This window comes from Mustela lutreola, chromosome X (genome assembly GCF_030435805.1).
Source record: "Mustela lutreola isolate mMusLut2 chromosome X, mMusLut2.pri, whole genome shotgun sequence".
Taxonomy (NCBI): domain Eukaryota; kingdom Metazoa; phylum Chordata; class Mammalia; order Carnivora; family Mustelidae; genus Mustela; species Mustela lutreola.
In genome coordinates this window covers 24,660,079-24,679,154 of record NC_081308.1, presented here as the reverse complement: position 1 = coordinate 24,679,154, position 19,076 = coordinate 24,660,079, and the positions used below count along the sequence as shown (strand labels likewise).

The 19,076-nt window shown below is 40.3% G+C and overlaps 2 protein-coding genes across 2 annotated transcripts in view; one reads left to right on the top strand and one right to left on the bottom strand.

Moving 5' to 3' along the window:
* IL1RAPL1 (interleukin 1 receptor accessory protein like 1) overlaps positions 1–19,076 on the bottom strand; it is a 761,161-nt gene that overhangs the window by 649,186 nt on the left and 92,899 nt on the right. The window lies entirely within an intron of this gene.
* LOC131822075 (transcription factor SPT20 homolog) lies at positions 8,949–15,626 on the top strand. The gene is made up of 2 exons (XM_059158476.1): positions 8,949–10,472; positions 14,784–15,626. The coding sequence occupies exons 1-2, from the start codon at positions 8,949–8,951 to the stop codon at positions 15,624–15,626; spliced, it is 2,367 nt and encodes a 788-aa protein (XP_059014459.1).

Below are 19,076 nucleotides of genomic sequence, written 5' to 3'. Positions count from 1 at the left end.
CCACTCTATCCCATTAATATGTCTGTCTTTCACCAGGCTCTCCTACTAGCTGATGTCAAGGTTAAATTTCTCCAAGAGAGGATCTGTCGTTTGAGGTTCTGGAGTCGGGTATTCCATTTCCTCCTTCTCTTTTCCCCCTCCACAGAGGGCTGGCTGTGGCTTCCTGCTGTTGCTGACCCCTGGAATGCTTCATGCCATTTCAGCTCTTCTACCATATTTATAACTTATTTTGAATATTAAATTTCCCCTATTGAAATACTTGGAATGAATTTTCTTTAACTGACTAGATCCTGGTCAATACGGTAGTTTAGGAAACAAGTAGCTAAATGTTTTATCTACATTATACATAAATTCCTCAAAGTCTCCCATGAGGTAAAATAAAGAAGTACACAAATTATATAATTATATGCTTGCAAGTAGTACAAATAACACTGTATAAACATGGCACATTAATAAATTAATAAATTAAGACACTTTTGGATTTTCCTATCTCGGATGAAAGGTCTTTTATTGATATTCTAAAAGAAAAAAACAAAACAACAACAACAACAACCCAGAATTAATCAGTGAGTTAGTTTAACTTAAAGGCAGAATTACAGAGCTCCTGGGTGGCTCAGTTGGTTAAGCAACTGACCCTTGGTTTCAACCCCAAGTTGGGTTCCATGATCAATGAGCAGTCTGCTTGAAAATTCCCTCTGTCTCCCTTTGTCCCAACCCCCACTCCCATGTGCTCTCTTCCTCCCCCTCAAACAAACAAATAAATCTTAAAATATGAAGTCAGAATTGGACATTTTGGGGGAGAGAATTTTTTATTCTATATGAGATGCATATTTCACAGTTGGTTTCTTTTCAATCCATTTACATAATTTTAGTATCAATTCCAACGAAAAGTAATTTTTAAATTTTTCTGACTAGAAAGAAGAGCCATTAATCTGAGTCACCTACCATTCACTAAAAGAGAAAATGATTTAAATGCCAGCAATCTGATAACTTTCCTTGGTAAAAAAAAAAAAAGGCTACTTTTAGAAAAAAAGTCTAATAATTTGTATTTCTTTAATATAAACATGTTTATAATGTGACAATTACATTAAACATTTTGTCAACAAAAAATATAGGAATAAACTCCTTTACTCTTTGACTGCCAGAATATAATGTCACAGAGTAATGTTAGAGATATGGTTAAAAGTGTCAAAAACAAAACACAAATGTGTCTAATCTTTACCAAAATATGATAAAGAATACAGGAAGGAGGAGGGCAGTTGCATGGGCAGAACTCACTAATAGACTGTGTGATTATGAAGGAGTAACTAGTCTTCCTTGAACTTCAGTTACCTGATCATAAAATTATAAGGATACTTAAATTCCTAGCCTTGTGTGAAAAGCAAATAATATCCTAATGTAAACAAACTTTATAATGGACAAACAGCTATTTAACACGGACCACTGCTGTTACTATGATGTGTAGTTATGGCTTAACCCCTAGATGACTATCAGCTTGACTACAACACTTGATTCCTCTCACTCGCATTGCTATTTCACATACTCTTCATTATTCATAATATTTCTGGCTAAATATGGAATTTATATCAAGGTCACCACTTTTTAAAAGCCTAATCTCCTTTGCAGCAGCACCTCATAAAGAGATAAATCACACAACCCTTAATATTTAATCTCCTTTTCCTACTGTGAATGTAGTCCTCCTCCATTTAGGTTTTCCAGATCCAACTTTTCATTTTTATAAAAAAATTTCAATATAAATAGAACACCCTTTCTGGGAGTGAAGTCCCATACAGCTGAAATTCAGTTAAACTTGTCTCATATTATTGCCAGGAAAAGCTGCAGTTGCCATGAGACATAAAGTGGAAGGCATCCCTAGATGCAGTATCAGGGAGAGAAATAAATAAATAAAGCAGCATGAATGAGGGCTTGCCCATTATTAGCTTTGCTCTACTCTTAGTTTTTGATGGAAGAATCACCAGTGGGACTCTAGAACTAGATGGATATATATTTGCAGATGTCAATAGCTATGTACATGGAACGATATTTTGAAATTCAGTATTTTCAGAAGTATAGGTCATATGAAAAACACTTATCCCTAGCCAGAGGATAGGTGGGATAATTACACAAGACACTTTCCAAGAGTCATCTGTCAAACCTACTTTGCTATCAGTACTGTAAGGTTATCTCTCATATTCTTCTCATATGATACAACTATTACAAAGAAATGAAAATGGCTTTATTGTATACATGAATTCTAGTTAAAATATCTGCTTCTTCCTTAAAAATCCATTATGATGGGGGGTGCCTGGGTGGCTCAGTGGGTTAAAGCCTCTGCCTTCAGCTCAGGTCATGATCCCAGGGTCCTGGGATCGAGTCCCGCATCGGGCTCTCTGCTCTGTGGGGAGCCTGCTTCCTCCTCTCTCTCTGCCTGCCTCTCTGCCTACTTGTGATCTCTGTCTGTCAAATAAATAAATAAAATCTTTTTAAAAAATCCATTATGATGGTAGCCAGACAAATAAAACTCTTATGGAATGTAGGAGTTCAATCCCATTATATTCAGTTTTATCAAGATGCAGGGCCTTCCCAAATTATTCTTCATACACACAGGAACAATATCATAACAATTAACTGGATATCTTTTACTTAAGTGTTTTCTTGAAGCTACAATTTATACAACAGCACTGTAATCATTCCCACTCTCAAAACCCTTCCATTCACTAGTCTATTAAATACAATTGTAATTGACTACCTTGGTGGCTAATTTGAAAAAGCTGTTACATTGCTTCTGGCTCCTGGTTTTCTTTACTAATATGGATTTATATCAAATCCAAATTATATGAAGTATTGCTTCCTATTTTGACTTTGAAGTTACTGATGTCTTTATTTACCATTTATTATGTCTATAATGTATAAAGCACATAACATGAATAAGTCATTAATTTGAATTGTGGCTTTGGGTGTGTTAGTTTCTCATTTGTCAAATAAAAGTCTACATGAAGGCTTACATCCTTTTCTGAAATTCCAAAATAGCATTACTGATAATATCATTATGCATGTTATATTTACCTGACCCATTTAGTGCATTATTAAGAGATTTTAGAGAGGCAGTCTTGGTGTGCACATTTGTGTACTGTACGTCTACCTATAACTTACCTGTTCACCTGCACTAATACAAATCTTTCAGTGGCATTTTAAACTATTCTCATTTTTTCAACACAAGTTCATCTCTTTCTCTACTATGGCTTGAGTTTTCTCTCCATTATGTCTCAAAAAATGTTACTAGTGTTACCAAAAATCTCTTGGCTTTCAATCATTATCTGGCTTGAGTACAATATGACATTGAATACTATTTATGTCCAGTCATCTTGAGATTTTATTAGAAGGTCTTTTCCTGGTTTTCCTTTTGTGCCACTATTCACTCAGTTCTTTGCAGTTAAATGCCAGAATTTCCCTAGATTTTTGTCCTTGCTATTCATTTCCTCTTGAGTGCTCTTATGTTGCAAAGTGCAATGTTGCACTTAAAAAATTTAAAATTAAGTTCATTTTTAATGAGCATATACTAATAGTGGAAAATTTCTACCTATGAGCCTCAGTCACCCTGAAGTTAAATCTTGGGGCAAACCCTATTACCAGGTTCTTTGTTATCCATAGGATTTGGTCCAATTAACACCCTCAACAGTGTTTAAGAGTTGTCTGTTTCCCCACACCATTAGCTAACAAGATAAGCTATAAAGTATTTCATCTTTGGTAATGAAATAGGTAAAAATAGGACTTTTATTAAAATAAAAAATTCTTAACTTATAATTCTCTTATTTGTGAGGTTGAATGTCTTTTCATACACTTAAGTAGTATTTGTATTCCTTCTTTTGTGAACTGTCATTTTGACCCCCCCCCCTTTTTTTCCTCCTAGGCTAGTGATCTTATTTTTATTAATTTGTAGACAGCCTTGAGGCCAAATTTTGAGGTGGCAAATACTGAGAAACAATTTGAGGACAGGTAGATTAGACCATAGTTACTGAGGTATCAAAAGAAAGGAGCACAGAAAGAGCACAGGACCAGGGGTGGTCAACCCTTCTTGGGAAGAGAGTGAGATACCTTTGAGAGGAAATGTTTCCTTTGAAGACTTAATGGTGAAGGTGAGGGAGGAAGCTGACTACAAATAAAGGGCTCTAGTGAACCAAGATTGGGTCAAAGAATCAGAAGAAACCAGACTTGTGAAAAAGTGTTCCATTCGTTAAAAACTATCACCACCACAAACAACAACAATAAAAATAATAAGATCCACATGTCATGACAGCGAAAAAGGTCATCTTGAAATATGGAATCAGGTAACCATGGGATCTCCCGGTTCTACTCAGTTCAAAGTATCTTCTATTGCTTGTTCAGGGGTAAAAGCCAGAAAAATGATAATCAGTTCAGCAAATAACAGTTGTAAAACACATGTGCACATATGCACATCCACACTCACACAAAGCAGAGGAAAATTTCACCTTGACACCCCAACAGGAATTTTATATGTAAACAAGTGATTGTGCATCATAGTTCCAGACTTCAAGTTATATTACAGAGCTGTAGTAATCAAAACAGTATGGTATTGGCACAAAAACAGACACAAAGACCAATAGAACAGAATAGAAAACACAGACAATCCAGAAATGAACCCAAAACTATATGGTCAATTAATCTTTAACAAAACAGGAAATAATGTCCAATAGAAAAAAGGGTCTTTTCAACAAGTGGTGTTGGAAAAACTGGAAAGCAGCAAGCAAAATAATAAAATTAGACCACTTTCTTACACCATACACAAAAATAATCCAAAATGGATTAAAGACCTAAATGTGAGACCTGAAACCATTGAAATCCTAGAAGAGAACACAGCAGTAACTGTTTTGCCATTGGCTATAGAAACTTCTTTCTAGTATGTCTCCTGAGGCAAAGGAAACAAACACAAAAATAAATTATTGGGACTATATTAAAATAAAAAGCTTCTGCATAGTGACTGAAACAATCAATACAACCAAAAGGCAACCCACTGAAGGAGAAAAGATATTTGTAAATGATATATCTGATAAGGTGTTAGTAATCAAAATACATAAAGAACTTAGATAAATTGACACCCCCCAAAACAAATAATCTAATTTAAAAATGGACAGAAGAAATGAACATACATTTCTCCAAAGACAATATCCAGATGGCCAACAGACACATGAAAAGATGCTCAATATCACTCATCATCAGGGAAATGCAAATCAAAACTACAATGAGGGGGCACCTGGGTGGCTCAGTGGGTTAAGGCCTCTGCCTTCGGCTCAGGTCATGATCCCAGGGTCCTGGGACCAAGCCTCACATTAAGCTCTCTGCTCAGTGGGGAGCCTGGTTTCCCCTCTCTCTCTGCCTGCCTCTCTGCCTATTTGTGATCTCTGTCTGTCAAATAAATAAATAAAATCTTAAAAAAAAAAACTACAATGAGAGATTACCTCTCACACCTGTCAGAAGGGCTAGAATCAAAAACACAAGAAACAACAGGTGTTGATGAGGATGTGGAGAATGAGGAACCCTCTTGTACTGTTGGTGGAAATGCAAATAGGTGCAGCCATTGTGAAAAGCAGTAAAGAGGTTTCGTAAAAAGTTAAAAACAGAACTACCTTAGGATCCAGTAATTGCACTACTGGGTTTTTACCGCCCCTCCCCAAAATACAAAACTACTAATTCAAAAGGATACATGGACCCATATGTTTTTAGCAGCATTACACACACACACACACACACACACACACACACATATACACACACACGCACAATGGAACATATATACAGACACACACACACACACACACAGTGGAATATTATTTGACCATAAAAAAGAATGAAATCTTGTCACTTAAAATGACATGGAAGAAGCTGGAGACTATAATGCTAAGTAAATAAGTCAGGCAGAGAAAGACAAATACTATATGATTTCACTTATTTGGAGAATTTAAGAAACAAAACAAATGAGCAAGGGGAAGAGAGAGTGAGATAAGTCAAGAGACAGATTCTTAATTATAGAGGACAATTTAATGGTTATTAGAGGGGAGAGAAGTGGGAGGATGGGTTGAAAAGTTGATGGGCATTAAGGAGGCCACTTGTCATGATGACCACTGGGTGATGTATGGAATGGTTGAATCACTATATTGTACACCTGGAACTAATATAACACTGTATGTTAACTGTATCAAAAATAAAATAAAATGAAGTAAAATAAAATTAAAAATATAATCCCTCCAAACTTTCAGAGAAGGCCAAGTCACTTACAAAAAAGAAAACACAAAGCACAACAGAGTAACATTCCCAAGAATCTAAAGGAAAGGACAGAATATGAGCCAAGATTTTATTACCAGCAAAATTTTAAGCATTAGAAAAAGAATCTCAGGAAATATCGTATACATAAATGCTTCCTAAAAATAGAGAATGAAAAACTTTTACAATGTAAGAATGGAGAAAGATTTAGAGAAATTTTGGTAGTGAGCATACATAATTGATGATCTGGTACTAAAATAAAGGAAGTATTAAGTATTACAGTTATAAGAATAATATGTAAACATTATTTTCTCCGAGGAAGTAGAGATAACATAACTAAAAAAATGCAAAGAGAAGAGAGAAAGGAATATAGAGTAACCTGATTCATTAACATATACACGAGAATTAAAATATTGTAAGCTGACATCATAGAAAAATCAAAGTAAGGAAAGAAGAATACTAAGATGATTGATTACATAAAGGCATAAGTATAAAGACAACTGGTGGAAACAACAAAAATGACCCCAAAATATAAAACAGTATGGCAGAGCTGCAGGATTTTCTTATAGGAAGGATATTGGTTTGTTTTGAATTCTATTTCAAATATTTTCTGTCAGTTTGCCATTTATCATTTAATTTTATCTTGATTGACATGGAGAGAGTTTTTTTTTTATTTCTCTCTAATAATTACATCAATCCTTTTATACCCTCTGGATTTGGGGACTTTTAGAAAGTCTTTCTGTACTCTGTAATTATATTCATTTTAAAATTTTTCACTATTTTATTCCAGTAGTTTTATAGTTTCATCATTGATTAATTTATTTTTACAGAAATGTTAAGACAGAAAAAAGTATTTTTTTCAGTTTCCTTTTTTACAAACAAGACTGAGTGAAAACATTATCTTTTCTCCACTGACATGTGATGCCACATTTACTGTGTGTCAAACTCCTGCATATTTTGGGAATTACATCTTAGATATCGAACTGTTCAACTTACTTCTCTTGATATTTATACAACAAACACACGGTTTAATACAATATAACATCTGGTAAGGCAAATCTCTTGCCATTACTTATTTTTTTAATTAAGTATTTTATTTTAATTCCAGTATAATCAACATAAAGTGTTATATCATTTTCCAGTGTACAATATAGTGATTCAACAATTCTATACATTCACTGCTCAGGGCTCATCATAAATGTACTCTTTAATTTCCATCACCTGTTTCACTCATCCCCTGACACATTTCCAAAACAACTTCTTCACCATTTTTGTGTATTTATTTTTCCATGACTGGTTCTAATGGGGCATCTTCATGAGTTGTCAATTTTGTTTCAAAATAAGTAATTTAATGTTTTACATTTGTAAAAACAAAAACAGAAACAAAAAAACCCCACAAAATTTGCATAAGATGATGTCCAGATGGGCAACTACAACCAAAATTTCTGTCAATGTTTTTAGATGCTCCTGTTTTTAATGTTAGTTTCATGAAAAAAGTGGAAAGAGGTTAAGCTTCACAGTCAGGGATTTGGATTTGTATCCCGCCTCAACTGCTTACCATTTTATAACCTTGAGCCTATTACTTCAGTTGGTTGAATGTCATTTGAAAAAAAAAAAAATGTCTGCTTGGTAAAGTTCCTGGAGCATTAGATAAATTTTATTTTGAGTAGCTTTTTAAGATGAATGACTCATGGTGGGAACTCTTTGGAAAATAATTTCAAATGGGTAACATCCTCATCTACAGCTGTAGTCTAGACTTCTCTCCTTACTTCAGAAAATCCATGACTTGAATCCTTTTGTCTGATAACTTTCTTTTCATTCTTTAAGAAAGCTCAGCTATCATCTCCTTTAGGAATAGTTTTTTTTTTTTTTTCACTTCTCCATGTTTAGAACTTCTTTTATCACTCTGCCCACAAGTCTATAAATTGTGGTGTATTCTATTTATCTGATTATCTGTTTGCCTCACCAGGGCAATTGTTAACTCCTACATGGCAAGTCACTTTTCACTGATACTATTGTCTCAATTCTAGCATATTAGTTTCCTCATAATTCATTCTCAAAGTAGCTGTTGGTTGAACACACATTTTCTATGCGGAAAGGAGAGCACATAGGATATATTTTTATTTGTAATTTTGTTTTACTCTTTATGAGAACAAAGGAGGGAAAGGATGGCACTGAATCACTTTCTATAAAAGGTTGTTGTTATTATCCTGTTAAACTGCATTGACTGGACACAGACGTCTTGCCCTACTTCCAACAGGAAGTGCAGGCACCACAACAGGAAGTACAGACCACTGAAAACCACACCGCCAAGGAGGCAGAAGGTGCAGCCTGAGGTAGCACGCAAGCGCACAGAAGGCTCTATAGTTTGACCCCTTCGCATTGACTTCCGGCTTAACCAAGGGCAACGACGGAAGGCGAGGTGAGGCAAGGCCCAGCGCAGTGGTGGCAGCCTGTATAGATACAGGTATTTTTCAGAGACTTGCAAGAATTCTGTGTATTACTTTCTTGTTAGTGGGTTTCTTGGTGTCAATTTTGAAGTTAAGCTGGTGGTTCCACTGTGGAGTTGCGGAGCTTGCAAGACTATATTGACCCGAAGGGCGGGGCTTTTTTCCTACTCTGCCAGGCATTTGCATTTTCTCTTCTTTGCGGGCCCCTTTTGTAACACGATGCAACAGGCTTTAGAACGAGCTTTGGACCGTGCAGACTATGTCATCGCAGGTGCCCAGCAGAGGCCTCCTAAAAGGAAGGTCTCGTCGAGTGGGGAAGCCTCTCTCTACGAGAAGCTTTATGACATCTATGTGGAAGAATGTGGGAGAGAGCCTGAGGCTCCGGAGGAGCTAAGAAGCAACGTGAACTTGCTAGAGAAGCTCGTGAGGAGAGAGTCGTTGCCGTGTTTAGTGGTCAACCTATACCCAGGAAAAGAGGGATATTCGCTGATGCTCGAAGAGAAACATGGAGCGTGTTCGGAGACTATTCAGCTGCCTTATGAAGAAGGGGAATTTCTTGAATATCTGGATGCTGAAGAATTACCTCCTGTTCTGCTGGACCTCCTGGAAAAATCTGAGGTGAACTTCTTCCACTGCGGGTGTGTCATAGCACAGGTGCGGGACTACAGGCAGTGCAGCGGTGGGGAACCTCCGGGCTACCAGAGCAGGCACATTCTCCTGCGCCCGACCATGCAGACGTTAGCCTGCGACGTGCAGTCCATAACCAGCGATGGCCAGGAATGGACCCAGGAAGACAAACTGTCGCTTGAGAGCCAGCTGATCTTGGCTACTGCTGAGCCCCTGTGTCTGGATCCTTCTATATCCGTAGCCTGCACTGCAAATAGGCTGCTCTATAACAAGCAAAAGATGAACACTCGGCCGATGAAAAGGAGCTTCAAGAGGTACTCTGCACCCTCTCTGAATCAGCACTGGGAGCTGTCTCATTCTCCATCTCCTCCTGAGCTGACAGTATTGACTTCTTGCAAAAAAAGCAAAGAAAGTAAAACAAGTGAGAATTCTGACTTCTTAATTCCTAAAGCAGCAGATTATGTAGATATGTGGAAACAGAGACCCTGTGACTTGGCTTTACCTTCTGAAGTGGATGTGCAGAAATATGCTAAATGGGAGAATTTTGTCAAATATGATGGCTCACAACCAACAGTGTGGCCATCCCATAAGATAAAAGATGATTCTGTATTTGGATATGAAGGTGGTGATGAGTCTCAGACAAAGCTGACCTTGATGCAGTCACTTAAGGATCCACTTATCTCTGGAAAAAGAAGACGACGTAAAAAAGTCAGATATGGGAGACAGATGTCTTCTCCACACCCCTCCACAGATGACCATTCAAATAGTGTCCTGCCTGGGTCAAAGACTGATGCTGGTGTGGTAGTCACTGAGCCAGAGGTGGTAGTCCCGCACCAGGCCAAATGTCCAGTCACCACTTCACATAGTTCCAGCGACTCAGCCAACTTCAGCCAGCTGCCTCCAGGGAAAGAAACTGAACAGCCTAAGATCCTTTTAGGTCAGTCTTCAGTCCTTGGGAAGGGATTCACACATCCATCTCCAACCATCAAACTTCCCTTAAGCTCAGAAAAGACTTCATCAGGTAACAGTTTAACTCCATGGCAAGGAAACAGCTTTCTTAAATCTCCATCTCCTGTTCTTGCTTCTAAGCCACCAAGTCTTTCTCAGAAACCCACTGTGGGTGTGAATCCAGTTAGCACATTTCCTGCAGCCACCATGTCTACTACAAGCTCATCACAAAGAATCCTGGCCACCGAGGGCATGGCCAACTCCCAGAAATCCTCTGTGGAAGTGAATCGAGTTAGCACACTTCGTGCAGCCACTGTGTCTACCACCAGCTCAATCCAAAAAATCCTGGCCACCCCTGCAATGGCCAATTCTCAGAAATCCTCTGCAGAAGTGATTCGAGTTTGCATGCTTCCTCCAGCCACCCTGTCAACTACAAGCTCATCACAAAGAACCCTGGCCACCCAGGTAATGGCCAATTCCCAGAAATCGTCTGCGGAAGTGAATCAAATTAGCATGCTTCCTCCAGCCACCATGTCCACGGCCAGCTCATCACAAAGAGCCCTGGCCACCCCAGTCACGGCCAACTCTCAGAAATCCTCTGCGGAAGTGAATCAAATTAGCATGCTTCCTCCAGCCACCCTGTCGACTACCAGCTCATCACAAAGAACCCTGGCCACTCAGGTCATGGTCAGCTCCCAGAAACCCTCTGTGGAAGTGATTCGAGTTAGCATGCTTCCACCAATCACTTTATCTACTACCAGCTCATGTCCAAGAACCCTAGCAACCCAGGTCATGGCCCCCTCTCAGAAATCCTCTGTAGAAGTTAATCAGGCTAACACCCTTCCTGCAGCAAGCATGTCCACTACTAACTCATTAAAAAGAACTCTGGCTACCCCAGTCATTACCAACTCTCAGAAACCCTCTACGGAAGTGATTCGAGTTAGCATGTTTCCTCCAGCTGCTTTGTCCACTACCAGCTCATCACAAACAACCCTGGCCACCCAGGTCAGTGCCAACTCCCAGAAATCCTCCATGGAAGTGAATCAAATTAGCATCCTTCCTGCAGCTACTGTGTCCACTACTAACTCATTACAAAGAACCTTGTCTACCCCAGTCACTACCAGCTCCCAGAAACCCTCTATGGAAGTGATTCGAGTTAGAATGTTCCCTTCAGCCACTTTGTCCACTATCAGCTCATCACAAAGAGCCCTGGCCACCCCAGTCATGGCCAACTCCCAGAAATCCTCTGCAGAAGTGATACAAGTTAGCATGCTTCCTCCAGCTACCCTGTCAACTACCGGCTCATCACAAAGAACTCTGGCCACCCAGGTCATGGCCAACTCCCAGAAATCCTCTGCAGAAGTGATACAAGTTAGCATGCTTCCTCCAGCCACCCTGTCAACTACTGGCTCATCACAAAGAAGTCTGGCCACCCAGGTCATGGCCAACTCCCAGAAATCTTCTGCGGAAGTGATACAAGTTAGCATGCTTCCTCCAGCCACCCTGTCAACTACCGGCTCATCACAAAGAACCCTGGCCACCCAGGTCATGGCCAACTCCCAGAAATCCTGTGCAGAAGTGATACAAGTTAGCATGCTTCCTCCAGCCACCCTGTCAACTACCGGCTCATCACAAAGAACCCTGGCCACTCCAGACATGGGCAACTCCCAGAAATCCTCTGAGGAAGTGATTCGAGTTAGGATGATTCCACCAGACACCCTGTCGACTACCAGCTCATCACAAAGAACCCTGGCCACACAGGTCATGGCCAACTCCCAGAAATCCTCTGCTGAAGTCATTCGATTTAGCATGCTTCCTCCAGCCACCCTGTCGACTACCGGCTCATCACAAAGAACCCTGACCTCCTCGGTCATGGCCAACTCCCAGAAATCCTCTGCGGAAGTGATACAAATTAGCATGCTTCCTCCAGCCACGCTGTCGACTACCAGCCCATCACAAAGAACCCTGACCACCCCGGTCATGCCCAACTCCCAGAAATCCTCTGCAGAAGTGATACAAGTTAGCATGCTTTCTCCAGCCACCCTGTCAACTACCGGCACATCACAAAGAACCCTGACCTCCTCGGTCATGGCCAACTCCCAGAAATCCTCTGCGGAAGTGATACAAATTAGCATGCTTCCTCCAGCCACGCTGTCGACTACCAGCCCATCACAAAGAACCCTGACCACCCCGGTCATGGCCAACTCCCAGAAATCCTCTGCAGAAGTGATACAAGTTAGCATGCTTTCTCCAGCCACCCTGTCAACTACCGGCACATCACAAAGAACCCTGACCTCCTCGGTCATGGCCAACTCGCAGAAATCCTCTGCGGAAGTGATACAAATTAGCATGCTTCCTCCAGCCACGCTGTCGACTACCAGCCCATCACAAAGAACCCTGACCACCCCGGTCATGGCCAACTCCCAGAAATCCTCTGCAGAAGTGATACAAGTTAGCATGCTTCCTCCAGCCACCCTGTCAACTACCGGGTCATCACAAAGAACCCTGGCCACCCCAGTCATGACCAACTCCCAGAAATCCTCTGCAGATGTGATTCGAGTTAGCATGCTTCCTCCAGCCACCCTATCAACTACCAGCTCATCACAAAGAACCCTGGCCACCCAGGTCATGGCCAACTCCCAGAAATCCTCTGCAGAAGGGATACAAGTTAGTATGCTTTCTCCAGCCACCCTATCAACTACCGGGTCATCACAAAGAACCCTGGCCACCCCGGTCATGGCCAACTCCCAGAAACCCTCTGCGGAAGTGATTCGAGTTAGCATGCTTTCTCCAGCCACCCTATCAACTACAAGCTCATCACAAAGAACCCTGGCCACCCCGATCATGGCCAACTCCCAGAAATCCTCTGCGGAAGTGATACAAGTCAGCATGCTTCTTCCAGCCACCCTGTCAACAACCGGCTCATCACAAAGAACCCTGGCCACCCCGGTCATGGCCAACTCCCAGAAATCCTCTGCGGAAATGATACAAGTTAGCATGCTTCCTCCAGCCACCCTGTCAACTACCAGCTCATCACAAAGAACCCTGGCCACCCCGGTCATGGCCAACTCCCAGAAATCCTCTGCGGAAGTGATTCGAGTTAGCATGCTTCCTCCAGCCACCCTGTCAACTACCGGCCCATCACAAAGAACCCTGACCTCCTCGGTCATGGCCAACTCCCAGAAATCCTCTGCAGAAGTGATACAAGTTAGCATGCTTCCTCCAGCCACCCTGTCAACTACCGGGTCATCACAAAGAACCCTGGCCACCCCAGTCATGGCCAAATCCCAGAAACCCTCTGCAGAAGTGATTCGAGTTAGCATGCTTTCTCCAGCCACCCTATCAACTACCAGCTCATCACAAAGAACCCTGGCCACCCCGGTCATGGCCAACTCCCAGAAATCCTCTGCGGAAGTGATACAAGTCAGCATGCTTTCTCCAGCCACCCTGTCAACTACCGGGTCATCACAAAGAACCCTGGCCACCCCAGTCATGGCCAAATCCCAGAAACCCTCTGCGGAAGTGATTCGAGTTAGCATGCTTTCTCCAGCCACCCTATCAACTACCAGCTCATCACAAAGAACCCTGGCCACCCCGGTCATGGCCAACTCCCAGAAATCCTCTGCGGAAGTGATACAAGTCAGCATGCTTTCTCCAGCCACCCTGTCAACTACCGGGTCATCACAAAGAACCCTGGCCACCCCGGTCATGGCTAACTCCCAGAAATCCTCTGCAGAAGGGATACAAGTTAGTATGCTTCCTCCAGCCACCCTGTCAACAACCGGCTCATCACAAAGAACCCTGGCCACCCCGGTCATGGCCAACTCCCAGAAATCCTCTGCGGAAATGATACAAGTTAGCATGCTTCCTCCAGCCACCCTGTCAACTATCGGCTCATCACAAAGAACCCTGGCCACCCCGGTCATGGCCAACTCCCAGAAATCCTCTGCGGAAGTGATTCGAGTTAGCATGCTTCCTCCAGCCACCCTGTCAACTACCGGCCCATCACAAAGAACCCTGGCCACCCCGGTCATGGCCAACTCCCAGAAATCCTCTGCAGAAGTGATACAAGTCAGCATGCTTTCTCCAGCCACCCTGTCAACTACCGGGTCATCACAAAGAACCCTGGCCACCCCAGTCATGGCCAAATCCCAGAAACCCTCTGCGGAAGTGATTCGAGTTAGCATGCTTTCTCCAGCCACCCTATCAACTACCAGCTCATCACAAAGAACCCTGGCCACCCCGGTCATGGCCAACTCCCAGAAATCCTCTGCAGAAGTGTTACAAGTCAGCATGCTTTCTCCAGCCACCCTGTCAACTACCGGCTCATCACAAAGAACAGTGGCCACCCGGGTCATAGCCCCTTCCCAGAAATCCTCTGCAGAAGTGGTTAGAGTTACCATGCTTCCTCCAGCGACCCTGTCGAATACCAGCTCATCACAAAGAACCCTGGCCACCCAGGTCATGGCCAACTCCCAGAAATCCTCTGTAGAAGTGAATCAAGTGAGCAATCTTCCTGCAGCCACCCTGTCTACTGCCAGCTCATCACAAAGAAGCCTGGCCACCCCAGTCATGTCCAACTCTGCAGGCCACGGCATCATCAAAGTGGTGGGCCCTGGTTGTGGAGCCCAGGATTTGGGGAGGGGTTCCAGTTGCAGGAAGGGCTCTACCTCTGGGACCACAGCTCCTGTGGATATCAAGTCTAGCACCCTGTCCTCAGGAGCTCAGCCACCAAATGTAGTGCCTGCTGCATCACAGGCTCCTCAAATAGGTGTTCAATTTATTTTAAAAAATGCCTCCAGTATCAGTCCAGTAACTCTACTGGAGCTTCCACAAGGTTCACTCCTTTTGAACACCCAGCAGCAGCCTCAGCAGCAGTGGCTCTACCAGTTTATTCCACAACCACAACTCCAACAGCCCACAACTACTGGTCCTCAGGAGCCAGTGCCACAGAGTTCAAGTGCACAAGGTTCAATCAGTCAGAGAACAGTCTCATCTGCTCAACAAGCCATTGTCCTTAACCTTCCTGGAGCAGGAAGTTTTCTGCAGCCCCAGCCGGCGGTGTTGGCTCCGCTTGACTCTGCAGAGAGAGAAAGAAGACCCCAGCAGAGCCAACCTCATCCCCAGCACACACTGCAGCAGGCCCCTGCCTTGCAGGAGCAGCCGCAGCAGCAGGTACAACAGTTGAGAATCTTGCAGGGCCCCATGGCCCTGACAACAGTAGTCGCCCAGAGAGCTGGGCCGCCTCCACCTAGTGTTCAGACAGCAAACCAGCCAAAAGGTAAAATGAAGAAAGGCACATCAAGTACTCAAAAATCCTAGGTCTTGCGTTACTTCTCTCTCTCTCTCTCTCTCTCTCTCTTTCTCTCTCTCTCTCTCTAAACGGGGAAGCATGAACAAAACAAAACAAAAAAACACTGAAGCAGAGAGTTTGAATATTTATTTCATCTTTGTCTTTAATGTCTCAGTATTTTACATTGCTAGGTATACAAACCAGAGAAGCAGAACCCAGTGCTTTTTATATAAAAACGGAAATGTTCTAATGAAAGAAAAAGAATGGACTTTGGTATTATCTACCATCAGGTCAATATCCTAGCTCTGCAATTTACTAACCTTAAGCCTATTTCCTAAATTCACTGAGTCTGCACTCCCCTACCTGTAAAATATAAATAGGAATATTCACTTCTTAAGTTTATTGTCAAGGTTAATGTAAGATATATTAAATACAGAAATTTAAAGTTAAATTAATTTTAATTAATATAAATACTAAATATTTGAAAGAAATAAACATTTAAGCTTAAAATAAACTACAGTAATAATATTAGTGCATATAATAGTTTTATTATACTCCATAAAATCCAATCAACAGCAAATAAGCCACAGGAACTTAATTCTTAAAAAAAAAAAACATGCTGGATTTTTAAATGTTATACACACACACACACACACACACAACAACAACAACAACAGACATGTTTTAGGTTTTCAAATTACAGAGATATAGGTACAGCTATAGACATACAGATACAGATATAAATACAGAGATTTTAATCTTCTATTAAATAAGCAGTAGCCCTCTTACTCTACCTAGATGCCCCACATGGTGAATTCTCTCTCTTTCTTATAAAACTGGATGCATTAGCGCTTGTAATTTGTTCTTCAGTAATTGAGGGATGATTTGGATATATGACTCAATATCATTTGCCAGACAATTTTCTTCAAATGCATTATTCATGTAGTGCTTATTATTTTGTAAACATTTCATAATATACAAATGCACCTGCTGTCTGCCTCTTGCTCCTCTATTTTGTCTCAATTATTTTGTCCCCACCAGACAAGATAATAATAATAAGAGAGAAAAGGTAAAAGTTTCTTGACTCACAATAGTCAAGTGAATGAAAAATGATAAGTTTAAATAAACCGATGAAACAAATGACAACAGGGAATTATAGGGAAAAGAATAAATAATTGTGGTATGAAAATATCTTTAAAGATAGCTGTGAATTAAAAATGATTTTTGCAGCTCCTAAACAATGTATTTTATGATAAAATTTTATAGTAAGAAACTAAATGACTACATTAAGATCCTCTCCCTTCCAATTTAAGTAAATTCATAAGTGTGGATAATACTTTCAAAATACTTATATGTAGGGGAACCTGAGTGGCTCAGTCGGTTAAGCATCTAAGTCTTGCTCACAGCTCAGTACTGAGACTGAACCCCACTTCCGGCTTCCCATTCAACAGGGAGCCTACTTTTCTCCCTCTCCCTTTGTCCCTCTCCCCTCAAATAAATAAATCTTTAAAAAGTATAATAAAATAATTACATGTAACTATTAAGATTTATATCACTCAAAAATGTCACCTTCCTGAGTTTTTGGAATTGAAGTTTGCTTGAAAAGAATGAACTACTGAAAACATAAAACTATATTTGTTAAATAGTTATTTTTTGTTAAAAGACTTTATTTTATTGTTATATTTGCTATTTCTACTATCTACTTGGATGATGGTAAGCATCTTTCATTTTACATGTCCTCCAAGTATGATGGCATTCATCATTTATTTTTCTGAGCCTGCCAGTGCATTTAGTGTTTGGTGTTAGAATGATTCACAAAGTAACAGAATTAATTACCAAGTAGTTTTAAATACTTTACAAAACAAAATATATCTGCATAGCCATATGCCTAACAACTTCTACTCTAACTTGTAGGCTTTGAGGGATTCTTAGAGAAATTCTCAGACTTCCTTCCTTTTTTTTTAAATTTTATTTTTATCTCAATTCAATTAATTAACATATAGTATATTACTAGTTTCAGAAGTGGAGTCACACTTCTTCTCAACAACTGAACCAACAACCCAATGTAAGGTAATGGTATGAAAAAGTGGGGGCAGAATGAATCCTGACACTAGTAAATAGATTTCTGATAAAACATTTTCATCCATGACATTTCATCATGTATCATGATGCATTGCCAAATACCCTTTCCTGCATGTGCATACTCTGTGGAATCAAATTCAAACTATTATTTGGCTATGTGAGCCTGGGTTTGGCCTCTCTTCCCCATTTCCTAACATGTCCCCATTCACAGTTGTGACTTTGGCAGTAAAACTACTGGTGCTCCTGATGGCCTGGGTTGTTCCTCACTTGTGTGTTTTGGTTGAATCCCTTGATCAGGAACTTGTTTCTATTCTGTGCTCCTAGTGCAGTGCTTAGCCTAAGTACCATCACTCTGGAATCTGAGCCTATTCTGTTTCATCTCTTATTAACAGCTGCCCTCAGCCTATTTCACAAGATTATTTGTGGATCAAATATAGTAGTAAATATAAAGAAACCTAAGAATTGAAAATGTACATTGATTAAGTATCGTTTTCATATTTTTGAGTTTTTTTTCAAACAGAGATTGTATAACTGTGCATGAATTTTATAACATTAGCATTTTTATTTAATTGGTTAAAATTTGTTCTATATATAACCATAAATATATGTAATACAGATTTATATTCTCTATACTGAATGTCACAATTTTCTTTTTAAACCATCAAGAGTACTAAATGGGAACTATTACTGTAAAAAATCAGATATATATGTAATAGTATTTTTATCAGTATTTAAATGTAATTTCTCTTCAAGCAGAGGCTAAAAATCATATACAAGAAACAAGAAATTAAATACAGCTTTTTTCTTCTTGGTTTTTAAACCAAGATAATGTTCCTAAAGTTATGATTCACTCATAGGTCATTCTGATGAATTTTAACAGAAAAGTTTTCTTTTATAAAATTTTAAGGCCAAATTGAGGAACAAGAAGACAAATCAGTAAGACTGTCCTTTTTATTTCAACTTATCCCATTTCTTATGCACTTATGTTTCTTAAAGGTTTTGAGTTCTGCGCATATACTTATCTATGCAAATAAAACAGTGTTTTCCTGTCTCTGTTTAGCTTTTATTACAGCATGTGATAGTAGTCTGATGGAATTTTATTAGATTGGGGTGCTATGTTTGGGATGATAGGAATTCAAAGCCAATGTTGTAGAAAAATGGGGAATTACTGCTCAATGCGAAATTTTCAGTTTTACAAGATGAAAAAGTTCTAGAGGTTTGATATACAACAGTGTGAACACACCTAATACTACTGAAATGTATACATGAAAATGGGTAAGGTGGTAAGCTGTATGTTGTGAGTTTTTAACCACAATTAAAAATTTTAAACAACAACCAAACGATATGGCATACAAAATACTTCATTTTCAGGGGCCTTAGGAAAGCCTCCCCTAGGC